General features: G+C 49.7%; 1 protein-coding gene across 1 annotated transcript; it reads left to right on the forward strand.

Moving 5' to 3' along the window:
- On the forward strand, positions 1-11842 carry KIR3DH (killer cell immunoglobulin-like receptor, 3 domains, hybrid). The gene is given in 10 exon segments (XM_077981851.1): positions 1-112; positions 2163-2198; positions 2947-3240; positions 4669-4968; positions 6586-6879; positions 9482-9532; positions 10444-10545; positions 11006-11058; positions 11158-11319; positions 11321-11842. Coding segments are annotated over 10 exon segments (1437 nt in total). The 5' UTR covers positions 1-78; the 3' UTR covers positions 11432-11842.
- The last annotated feature ends 1188 nt before the right edge of the window (positions 11843-13030 follow it).

Below are 13030 nucleotides of genomic sequence, written 5' to 3' on the forward strand. Positions count from 1 at the left end.
TGGGCAGGGCGCCAGATAACATCCTGTGCGCTGCTGAGCTGAGCTGGGGCGCGGCCACCTGTCTGCACCGGCAGCACCATGTCGCTCATGGTCGTCAGCCTGGCGTGTTTTGGTGAGTCCCGGAAGGGAACAGACGGAGGAAGCGCTGGGGTGGAGATCTGGGCCTGGAGGGGAGATCTGGACCTGGAGGTTGAGTTATGGGCCTGGAGTGGAGATATGATCCTGGAGTGGAGATCTGAGCCTGGAGTGGAGATATGGGCCTGGGTGGAGATATGAGCCCAGAGTAGAGATCTGGGCCTGGAGTGGAGATATGATCCTGGAGTGGAGATCTGGGCCTGGAGTGGAGATCTGGGCCTGGGGTGGAGATATGATCCTGGAGTGGAGATCTGGGCCTGGAGTGGAGATATGATCCTGGAGTGGAGATCTGGGCCTGGAGTGGAGATCTGGGCCTGGGGTGGAGATATGATCCTGGAGTGGAGATCTGGGCCTGGAGTGGAGATATGATCCTGGAGTGGAGATCTGGGCCTGGAGTGGAGATATGGGCCTGGGGTGGAGATATGATCCTGGAGTGGAGATCTGGGCCTGGAGTGGAGATATGATCCTGGAGTGGAGATCTGGGCCTGGAGTGGAGATATGGGCCTGGGGTGGAGATATGATCCTGGAGTGGAGATCTGGGCCTGGAGTGGAGATATGTTCCTGGAGTGGAGATCTGGGCCTGGAGTGGAGATATGGGCCTGGAGTGGAGATCTGGGCCTGGGTGGAGATATGGGCCTGGGGTGGAGATATGGGCCTGGGATAGAGCCATGGGCCTGGCATGGAGGGATGGGCCTGGAATGGAGATATGGGCCTGGGTGGAGATATGGTCCTGGGGTGGAGATCTGGGCCTGGAGTGGAGATATGATCCTGGAGTGGAGATCTGGGCCTGGAATGGAGATATGGGCCTGGAGTGGAGATCTGGGCCTGGGTGGAGATATGGGCCTGCGATAGAGATATTGGCCTGGAGTGGAGATTTGGGCCTGGAGTAGAGATATGAACCTGGAATAGAGATAGGATCCTGGAGTAGAGACATGAGCATGGAGTGGAGATACAGGCCTGCAGTGGAGATACGGGTCTAGAGTGGAGATATGGGCCTGGAGTGGAGATCTGGGCCTGGGCTGGAGATCTGGGTCCAGAGTGGAGATAGGAGCCTGGAGTGGAGATATGTTCCTGGAGTAGAGATATGGGTCTGGAGTGGAGATAGGAGCCTGGAAGGGAGATATGGGTTTGGAGTGGAGATATGGACCTGGAGTGGAGATACGGGCATGGAGGGGAGATATGAGCCTGGAGGGGAGATATGGCTTTAGAGTGGAGATATGAGCCTGGAGTGCCGATATGAGCCTGGAGAGGAGATATGGGCCTGGGGTGGAGATAGGGGCCTGGAGTGGAGATAGGAGCCTGGAGGGGAGATATGAGCCTGGAGGGGAGATATGGGTTTGCAGCAGAAATATGGGCCTGGAGAGGATTCCGGGCCTGGAGTGGAGATATGAGACTGGAGTGGAGATATGGGCCTGGAATTGAGACATGGCCTGGAATTGTGATATGAGCCTGGAGTGGAGATATGGGCCTGGATTGGAGATATGGGACTGGGGTGGAGATAGGAGCCTGTAAAGGAGATATGGGTCTGGAGTGGAGATATGGGCCTGGAGTGGAGATATGAGCCTGGCATGGAGGGATGGGCCTGGAGTGGAGCTATGAGCCTGGAGTGGAGATACAGGTCTGGAGTGGAGATATGGGCCTGGAGAGGAGATATGGGCCTGGGGTGGAGATAGGAGCCTGGAAGGGAGATATGGGCCTGGAGTGCAGATATGGGCCTGGCAGGGAGATATGGGTTTGGAGCTGAGATATGGGCCCGGAGGGGAGATATGGGCCTGGAGTAGAGATATCAGCATGGAGTGGACATATGGGCCTGTTGTGTAGATCTAGGCCTGGGGTGCAGATCTGGATCAGGAGGCTGGGTCTCTGCACAGCTGAGATCCCTGCTGTGGGGGCAGGTGGGCAGCCAGGGTGAGTTTACCTTCAGCCCAGCAAGGGCCTGGCTGCCCAGACGCACAGCCCAGTGGGGGCAGCAGGGGAGGCCCTGGTTTGCCTGCAGATGGATCATCCATCATGATCTTTCTTTCCAGGGTTCTTCTGGGTCCAGAGGGCCTGTCCACACACGGGTGAGTCCTTCCCCAAACCTTAGGGTGTCATCTCCCCACCTAAGAGGATTTTCCTGAAACAAGAGGGAAGTCCTATCAGACAGTCTCTCATATAATAAGAAGGGGGGACCCTGGGGTGCTTGGCTCACACTTCTGACCTCGATCTCTCTGGCCTTTCTTACCCTTGGCCGAGTCAAGCGCTGTGAAGACCGGGGTGAGCTTGGGGTGCTCCAAGCTGAGGTGTGCAGGGAGGAAGTGGTGTCAGCGACTGAGGAAGGGAGGGAAGCAGTGCTAGGAACAGCAGGTCCTCTGAGGACAAAGGTGTAACTCACACCCTCCAGTGTTTCCATGACGGTCAGGGCTGCAGTGTGGCTGCTGTCATTCTACCAGAAGAGGTGGGGAAACCACAGCCATGACCCTGACATTCCAAATCTTCTGATGGGGACTCAGTTCATGCACTGGCTGATGTTCCATTCACAAAGGACATGCCCTCCATGCCGTGTCCACTTTGTGTTGTTTTATGTGAGTCATCTTGAAGTGTTAAAATCTAGTAAGAGTCCCTTATTCAGCACTTGTTCAAAGTTCTCAGCTGACACCTTTGTTGTAGGGAGACGCCATGTCTATGTGGGATGGGTTCTTCCTGTAGCCCTGGACACCCAGGTGTGGTAGGAGCCTTAGAAACATGGAAAGGGGAAGGGTCTTCTGAGCACACGGAGGGAGGGGCGGCTCCACATCCTCCTCTCTAAGGTGGTGCCTACTTCTCCCCCAGGTGGTCAAGACAAGACCTCCCTGTCTGCCCGGCCCAGCCCTGTGGTGCCTCAGGGAGGACACGTGACTCTTTGGTGTCACTATCGTCGTGGCCTTTACAACTTTACCAACTTCACTCTGTACAAAGACGACAGAAGCCACGTTCCCGTCTTCCACAGCAGAATATTCCAGGAGAGCTTCCTCATGGGCCCTGTGACCCCGGCACACGCAGGGACCTACAGATGTCGGGGCTCATACCCGCACTCCCCCACTGAGTGGTCGGCACTCAGCGACCCCCTGGCGATCATGGTCACAGGTCAGAGGGCTCCTGTCTGGGCTTCTCCTTGTCACACCTCCTGAATCCCAGAGCTTCTGCTGGGGGTGTCCACCAGGGTCCCATCACCCAGGACCTGACTGTCTTTGGGGTAAAGGGGGATTGAATACAGGGAAATGGGTGCTGTGATGGGAAAATAACTGTCCACAATATGGCTACATTCTAATCCCTGGAGCCTGTGACTCTTTATGCTATAGGGCAGGGGACTGAAGGGGAAGATGGAGCTCAGATTGTTGTGAGTTGACCTTGAGATGGGGAGACGGCCTGGACTGTCCCACTGGGCTCAGTGGAATCACAAGGCACCAAACGAGAGGAGGAGGAGAGTGGGGATTAGAGCAGCGTCGTGGGAGACTCCATCAGCCACTGTGGGCTTTGAAGGTGGAGGAAGGCCACGAGCCATAATGGCAGGTGGCCTCTACGGGCTGGAGAAGTCAAGAGAACCGCTCCGCTGAGTCTCCAGACGGAACACAGTTCTGTAGATGCCTTGATCTTAGCACAGGGAGAACTGGATCCAATTTCTGACTCTAAAAGTGGAAGGGGTCAGTGTATTCTCTCCTGCCACCATGTTTGTGATAATTTTCTGCCACAGCAACAGGAAACCAACACAGGAACATGGTCAAGGACAAGTTAAGAAACCAAACAACCATAGCCGGGTATGGTGGTGGGCGCGAGTAAACCAACGACTGGATTCAATCTCTTGAATCCGGGAGGTAGCAGTTGCAGTGAGCCAAGACCACACCACTACACTCCAGCCTGGGTGAAAAAGTCAACTCTGTGTCAAAAATCAATTAATTAATCAATTAATTAAAGAAACCAAACAAGGAGAAGGTTGGCAACCCCGAGATCAGGAGGGGCGGGATGCTGATGCCACCACCAGGCTCCATCCACATAGGGAGGGGTCGATGCTCCTCGAAACAGCACCAGGAGCCACCCTGTGGAAGCTGAGGCCATGGAGAAGGCACAGGCATGGCAGGAGAGGCTCCCAATCCCCACCAGGAACAGGGGGTTTGGACGCTGGTGCCTGCCTTACTGATCAGTTCATACCTCCTGCCAGGGACTCCAGTTTGTCCAACAGGTTGAACCAGGCTGCTAAGAGCCTGGACATGCAGCTGGCCGTGGTTCCTCTTCCACCCCCACATAGACAGCAGGAAACAGATGAGTGGGAAACAGATACAGCAGCCTAAGAGATGAGGATGAGCCCAGTGGGAAGGGCGTCCGAGGCTACTAGAGACAGACAGAGAAGAGGGAGGGACACAGATGGAGGGACCTGCACCAGGGGATAAAAGACAGAGGGACACAGAGAGGGAGGAGAGAGACAGACAGCGGGGAGGGGAACCCTCACTCATTCCAGGTGCCATGGATATGATGACAAAGGGAGACGCCTTCTAAACTCACAACCTCTCTTTCTAGGAGTCCACAGAAAACCTTCCCTCCTGGCCCTCCCAGGTCCCCTGGTGAAATCAGGAGAGACGGTCACCCTACAATGTTCCTCAGATACCGTGTTTGAGCACTTCTTTCTGCACAGTGAGGTGACCTTTGAGGAGCCCTTGCACCTTGTTGGAGAGCTCCATGGTGGGGGTTCGCAGGCCAACTACTCCATCAATTCCACGACGTCTGACCTTGCAGAGACCTTGAGATGCTACGGTTCTGTCACTCACTCCCCCTATGTGTTGTCAGCTCCCAGTGACCCCCTAAACATCGTGATCACAGGTGAGAGTGTCCGGACATTCTTCTCATTGTCACTGGGACACAGAGTGAATGATCCAGGACTTGGAAGCCCCAGGTGGTCATGAGGAAGATGAGTGTGGGATTCTTATGGAGAGAGACTCACTTGGCGAGGTCTGTACCAACAGAGACAGAGAAACAGGAGACACAAGTACAGCCCAGGTGTCATAACAGAGGACAGACACAGGGGCCATACAGGGAGGTAGAAAAGAGAGAAAGAGTTAAAGGGGACACGCAGACAGACAGACATGTCCCAGAGAGAGTCGTCCTTCTGTGCTGACTTTGCTCAGAGACTTGACAAAGGTTAGAAATTTCATTTCTGTTTTACCTCCACAAAGCGTTTCTACCAGGAGAACCCAAGGACACCCATATTTCTGTCATGAGTCAGCCCCTGTGGCCTCAGACCTTGTGGCACCTACAGATGCCGTGTTTGTTCTGACACCTCTGCCTTCCGTACAGTGGACAGTCATCATCCCAGGATATCGTGGCCCCAGAACACCAACCCCTGTATACTGTGTGTACTTGGGGTCCCCACACTGGATTCTGAGGCTCATATTCCACGTAATCCTACATATGATCAATTACTGAGAGACACAGAGAGAAATCAGGAACATCAAAAAGCAAAGACATAAACACACAGAGAATGAGCCAGAGGAAGGGGACTGAGAGACACACAGACACATAAAGAGACAGAAGAGAGGGCAGAGGAGTGGAGAGAGTGATGGAAGGGAGCAGAGAAAAGCTCCAAAATCAGAACCCTGAGGGAGGGGCACAAAGACAGAGATAGATAAAGATGTGGGGATGGATTGCAGAGATTCCAAATAGAACTAGAGAGACTGAGAGGCAGAGAAAGACAAGGAGATGGAGAGAGACAGATGGTAGATGGGTAGATAGATATGGATAGATGATAAATAGGTAGATGATAGGTAGTGGATGGGTTATAGATACTTAGACGGCGATTGATAGATGATACATAGAGATGATGATAGATTACATAGATAGATAGATAGATAAATGGATCGATAGACAGATAGGTAGATAGACACATAGATAGGTACATAGATACGTAGATGATACATAGAGACAGAGAGGCAGACAGAGAGAGAGGGAATAGACAGATGATACATACATATAGATAATAGTAGATGGTGGATAGATAGAGAGACAGACAACTGATAGAGAGAGAGATACATGATACATAGGTATAGATTACAGATAGATAATTGATAGATTGACAGGTGGCAGATAGATATATCTATCGATAGATAACAGATAGAAATGTGCAGAAGGTTATGAACAAGACAGAAAGTGAGAAACTCAGAATTTAAGAAAAAGGAAGATCAAGTCAACAATCCAAGGAGGATCAGAGAGAAGAAAACAATACAAAAAGGGAAAACACACCTCGGGCTGGGGAAGTGAGGTCAGAGACCTAGAGAGACAGAGAAAGTGGAAGGAGGAAATAGACGTGAAGAGAGACGGGGTGGAGGGTGAGAGACAGAGAGCATTAGGTCATAGATCAGAGGAGTGAGTTCTCAGCTCAGATGTGAGGGGAGCTGTGACAGGGAAGAACCTCCCTGAAGAAACTGCCTCTTCTCCTTCCAGGTCTATATGAGAAACCTTCTCTCTCAGCCCAGCCGGGCCCCACGGTTCAGGCAGGAGAGAACGTGACCTTGTCCTGCAGCTCCCAGAACTCGTTTGACATGTACCATCTATACAGGGAGGGGGAGGCTCGTGAACTTAGTCTCTCTGCAGTGCCAAGCGTCAATGGAACATTCCAGGCCAACTTCCCTCTGGGCCCTGCCACCCACGGAGGAACCTACAGATGCTTCGGTTCTTTCTGTACCGCACCCTACAAGTGGTCACACCCGAGTGACCCACTGCCCGTTTCTGTCACAGGTGAGGAAACCCCATGCCTGTCCCATGTCTTATGATCCCAGAGCCATAGCTGAGGAACTTGCTGCTGATGATGGAGAGAAGCATGGACAGGTTCAGAGAGAAGACCAAGCTTCGGTGTGAGGGTGGGATCAGGACGCAGGATGGCAGAGAGGGCACCTCCAAACCCTCCTGCATGGCCTGCGTGGTGTTCCACGGTCAGGGCTCCAGGCACCCAGGCAGATGGAGAAACTGGTCAGGACAGACCCAGAGGAGGGAGACTGGGCTCAGTTTGGGGAGATCAGAGGTTCCCTCAGCCCCTCAATCTTACTCATTTCCCAGAAGCCCATCCCGGCTCTCACTCACACAGACATATCATCACCAGGAACCCTTACACCCTTTCCTTTTCATTTGAAAAAATAATTGTTGAGGTTAAAAATACCTATGAAATTGTACACCTTTACCATTTTTAAGTGTAAAGTCTAGTGGTCATAAATACATGTATATTCTGTTCTGGTTTTTGTTTTGTGTTGTTTTTACCCTCCACCGTTACCTTCCTGGCCTCTGGTAGCCACCATTCTACTCTCTACCTTCTTGAGATCCACTTTAGAGCTCTTGCATAAGGGTGAGAATTGGGAATCTTTGTAATGAGCTCCAGTTCCATCCATGTGGCTGCAAATGTCAGGATGTTACTGTCTCTATGGATGAGTAGTCTCCACTGTGTGTATGTACTACATTCTCTCTATCCGTTCACCCACTGAGGGGCAGGTAGGTGGACTCCACATCTTAGCTACTGTGAACTGTGCTGGAACAGTCATGGGAGTGCAGATAGAACTTCCATACACTGAAGTCCTTTCCTTTGGATGTAAACCCAGTAGTGAATTTGTGAATACTATGAAAATTCTCTTTTTAGTCGTTTGTTTCGTTTTTGTTTTGTTTTTGTTTTTGAGGCAGAGCGTTCCTCTGTAGAACAGGCTGGAGTGCAACTGACACAATCTAGGCTCATTGCAACCTCCTGGGAGGCAGTGGCCTCCTGCAATCAAATGATTCTTCTGCCTCAGCCTCCCTGGGAGCTGGGATTACAGGTGTACACCACAACGCCTAGCTACGTTTCGTATTTTTTAGTACAGACAGGGTTTCCCCATGTTGATCAGGCTGCTCTCAAACTCCTGACCTCAAACGAGGTGCGTGCCTCGCTCTCCGAAATTGCTGGGACTACAGGCATGAGCGACCATGCCCAGCCTCTTTTTAGTTTCTTAAAGGACTTCCATACTTTTCTGCATAATGGCTGTACTAATTTACTTTCCTACCAACAGGGTACCAGGGTTCTCCTTTTCCTACCATCTTGCCAGCATTTGTTTTGCCTGTCTTATGGATAAAAACCATTTTAATGGGGTGAGATGAAAATTCATTGTGATTTTTCATTTGTATTTCTCTGATGATGAGTGATACTGAACACTTTCATACACATCATGGCCATTTATATGTTTTGTTTGTGGAGAAATATCTGTTCATGTCTTTTGCTCATTTTTTAGTTAAATTATTTGTTTTATTGAGTTATGTGAGCTTCTTATATTTCTAGTTATAAATCTCGTCTCAGATGCATAGTTTGCAATTATTGGCTCCCATTCTGTGGGTTGTCTCTTCACTTTGTTGGTTATTTGTTTTGCAGTGCAGAAGCTGCTTAGTTTGATATAATCCCTGTGGTCTGTTTTTTGCTTTGATTACTTGTGTTTTTGAGGTTTTAAACAAAATGTCTTTTCTCAGACAAATGTCCTGAAGCATTTTCCTAATATTTCCTTCTACATGTTTCATAGGTTCAGGACTTAGACTCATGTATTTAATCCATTTGGATTTGACTTTTCTGAATGGTGAGAGGTAGAGGTGCAGTTTCATTCCCTGCATGGAGATAACCCGTTTTCCCCAAATCGTTTATTGAAAAGACTGTCCTTTTCTGATTGTAGGTTCTTGACACTTTTGTCAAAATGCATTGGATTGGCTGGGCATGGTGGCTCACACCTGCAATCCCAGCACTTTCAGAGGCCAAGGTGGGTGGATCACCTGAGACCAGGAGTTCGAGGCCCGCCTGGCCAACATAGTAAAACTCTGTCTCCACTAAAAGTACAAAAATTAGCTGAGCATGGTGGTCAGCGCCTGTCATACCACTACTCGAGAGTCTGAAGCAAGAGAATTGCTTGAATTCAGGAGACAGAGGTTGCTGTGAGCCGAGATTGCACCTCTACACTCCAGCTTGGGTGACAGAGCAAGATTCCATCTCAAAAAAACAAAAAAGCCGTTGAATGTAGACGCATAGATTGTATCTGTGTTCTTCATTTTACTCTGTTGTTCTATGCACTTTTCTTTATGCCAACGTCATGCTGTTTTGTTTACTATAGCTCTGTAACATATTTTTAAGTCAGGTAATGTGTGTTCCTGTTTTCTCTCTATATCTTAAAGTCTCGAGACAATGAGTAACACATACAAAAATTATGGAGAACAGGACCCCAGGACTCCCAGAGCCCAGTGTTGGATAACAGAGTGTTGGCCGTGAACCAACCTCAAAGATTTCCCTTGAGTAGAGGACAGGCACCCTCATTTCCTCACCTCTCTCCTGTCTCTGTTCTAGGAAACATTTCACGTAGTTGGCCTTCACCCACTGAACCAAGCTCCAAAACCAGTGAGTAAAGAATCCCTCTTATCTCTGCTTTTGGAAACCTGGGGAGGTGGAACCCTTGGATTCAAGCCTTGGCTCAGCACCTCCCAGCTCTGACTGTGGGCCTGTCTTCCACCATCTCTCTGAACTCCAGACACTCCAACAGCAAAAGGGATCTGGGCCCAGCACAGGGCTCAGTGAAGTCTCTTCATCTTTAATTTTCTGTAGCTGAGACCTCCTACAAGCTGGAAGAATGATTGCAAATCTGACATCCTTCTCAGGAAAAATGCAGTGTTCTCCCTGCATTCCTAACTGGAGGATAAATTCCTGGGGGCTTCAAAGAGGGAAGGGAAGGGAACATCTAATGAGGGTGAGGTGTTTTAGAGAAGTTCCACTTGCCAAAGAATGAACTCCTGTGGGTCATGAGGCAACCCTGGCTGACTCAGCAGAGCCAGAGCCTTGCAGTAAAGAGCCTTGCACGCACACTCCGACTCACTGACTCATTCAGCCATGGCCCCATGCTCAGGCCGTGCAGTTAGAATCCTTTTCTATTGTTGCCATAACACATTTCCACAAAATTGGTGGATGAAAACAAAACGGCTTTTTAATTATCTTACAGTGCTGTAGCTCAAAGGATGAAATGCACCTCACTGGGCTAAAATCAAGGTGACAGCAAGGCTGCCTTCCCTCCGAAGGTTCCAGGCGAGAATCTGCTCTTCACATGTCCCAGTTTCTAGAGGCTCCCACGTTCCTTGGCTCCTGGTCCCCTTCCTCCTTCCTCAAAACAGAGCAGGAGAAAGCTGGGTCTCCCGCCATCAGGCCGCTTGTCCTAAGGAGACATTCCACATGGTTACCTGTCAATCAAGAAACGAGAGACAATCCATAACAAGGAACTGCTATGATTAGCTTCTTATTGGAGTCTCGTCTTCCTCCAGGTAACCCCAGACACCTGCATGTTCTGATTGGGACCTCAGTGGCCATGATCCTCTTCACCATCTTCTTCTTTCTCCTGCATCGCTGGTGCTCCAACAAAAAGAGTAAGTCTCACAAAGCAGAGGCCACAGACCTCAGGGCCGTGTGGGGAAGCGGGATGGGAGCATGCAGATGTGTGTTCCTCACCGGCAGGATGGTCTCTGGCCCAAGGCAGGAGCCACAGAGGCAGAGCTTTCTAGAGAGAGCACCAGACCCTCTGTCCCTGCCTTCAGCTCACAGACCATTGCCTGATTCTCAACTGTATCCTCATGTCCCTGCAGCCACTGACATCCAGGAGAAGGTTCCATGACAGGCAGAAAGTGGGAGGCAGAATCAATGGGATGGAAATTGAGAGCCATTCATGGGAAAGGGTCTTGAACTCAGAGACACAGAATGTCTGAGCCTGGCTATTGCAGCTGAGGGACCTCAGGCGTCTACGGCCTCCACTGTGTGTTGGACTCTGCACATGAAATGAGGACCCAGACGTGCCCTCCCAGCTGTTTTGATGACTTTTGTCTCCTACAGATGCTGCTGCAATGGACCAAGAGCCTGCGGGGGACAGAACGGTGAACAGGGAGGTAGGTCCTCCTCGCCCCAGCCTCGTGGATCGAATCTTATTCCCTAATAGTCCTGAAGAATGTGAGCCCCTCCCTCACTCAACATTTCCCTCTCTCTAGGACTCTGAAGAACAAGACCCTCAGGAGGTGACATACGCACAGTTGGATCACCGCGTTCTCACACAGGGAAAAATCACTCGCCCTTCTCAGAGGCCCAAGACACCCCCCACAGATACCAGCGTGTACACGGAACTTCCAAATGCTGAGCCCAGATCGAAAGTTGTCTTCTATCCATGAGCACCACCGTCAGGCCTTGCAGGGGTCTTCTAGGGAGACAACAGCCCTGTCTCAAAACCGGCTTCACAGCTCCAATGTACCAGCCGCAGGAATCTGAAGGTGTGAGTCTGCATCTTAGGACATCGCTCTTCCTCACACCACGAATCTGAACATGCCTCTCTCTCTCTCTTACAAATGTCTAAGGTCCCCACTGCCTGCTGCAGAGAAAACACACTCCTTTGCTTAGCCCACAATTCTCCACTTCACTTGACCCCTGCCCACCTCTCCAACCTACTGGCTTACTTCCTAGTCCTACTGGAGGCTGTGATCACACTGAGGAACTCACAATTCCAATCATACAAGAGGCTCCCTCTTAACACAGCACTTAGACACGTGTTGTTCCATCTTCCATCATGCTGTTCCACCTCCCCTCAGATTATCTTTCAGCCCTTGGCAGCAGTGAAACTTATAAATTTTTTTATCATTTCAACGTAGCTCTCTCCTCTTCAAATAAACACCTCTACCCTCATCCTTTAGGTAATGTGACTCTTTATTCGCTGAAAGTTTCTGGTGTTATCATTACTATGTCCATATAGCCCCATATGTTCTCCAATGGTTTCTCACCCCTGGACTCTGAGCTTCTGGAAGCAGAGTGGAGCCTGGTTTCTGTCTGGAACTCCAATTTCCATCCAACGATGCAGCGCATAGGAGGTTGCAAGGATCGTGAATGAGATGAACAAGTGATATTCTTACTCTCTGCAGACCTGGAAAGCTGGCAGAGCCATTCCAAGATGAAACATTTGTAGAGTCATAGGCCTTGTTAGTCTCATCTCCACAGGGACACATGTCAACACATCATCTTTCATACCATAAATACACAGTCGCTCCTCCAGATCTGTGGGGTTTACAGGTGTTTATTGAGCCAACTATAAATCAAAAATATTCAGAGAAAAAATCCACAAAATTTCAAAAAGCAAAACTATGTTGAATGGACACAAATGGAATGGTGTGTAGGCTGTGTCAGGAATTATAAGTAATCTAGAGATGATTTCATGTATATAGGAGGATGAGCATGGGTTATATGCAAACGCTGTGCCATTTTATGTAAGAGGCTTGAGCATCTGCGAATTGTGGTATCTGAGCGGAGATCCTGAAATCAATCACCCACGAATAGTGAAGGACGATTGTATCTCACTTTTATTTCTCAATTTTAAATATAAATCATAAAAAATTTACAACAACAAGATTAAAAACAAGAAATGTTTTATAGTGTGAGACTACGTGTAGATTTATTTTTTTCTATGTGTAACCCTTGGGCCCATGTTATCTATGGAGAAGACATTCTATTCCTCCTTAAACCACACGGCAGCCTTTGTCAACTCTAACGGGACTGTGTGTACACGGATGTATTTTAGACACTGTTTTCCGATAAGGGGCTCTCTCTGTTCACTCTCTTGAGGATGCTGCACATTCCGTAGGCTTTTACAAACCCTTACAATTTGGTAGCTGGAGTCCTCTAGTTTCTTATTATAGGCTATTTGCTACGTTTTCTTTATATTTCTTCAGGCAGAGTCTCGCTCTGTCACCCAGGCTGGACTGCAGTGGCAGAATCTCGGCTCACTGCAACTTCCGCCTCCCAGGTTCAAGCGATTCTCCTGCCTCAGCCTCTTGAGTAGCTGGCATGACAGGTGCCCACCACCAGGCACAGCTAATTTTT

Source organism: Macaca mulatta, chromosome 19, assembly GCF_049350105.2.
Source record: "Macaca mulatta isolate MMU2019108-1 chromosome 19, T2T-MMU8v2.0, whole genome shotgun sequence".
In the NCBI taxonomy this organism is placed as follows: Eukaryota; Metazoa; Chordata; class Mammalia; order Primates; family Cercopithecidae; genus Macaca; species Macaca mulatta.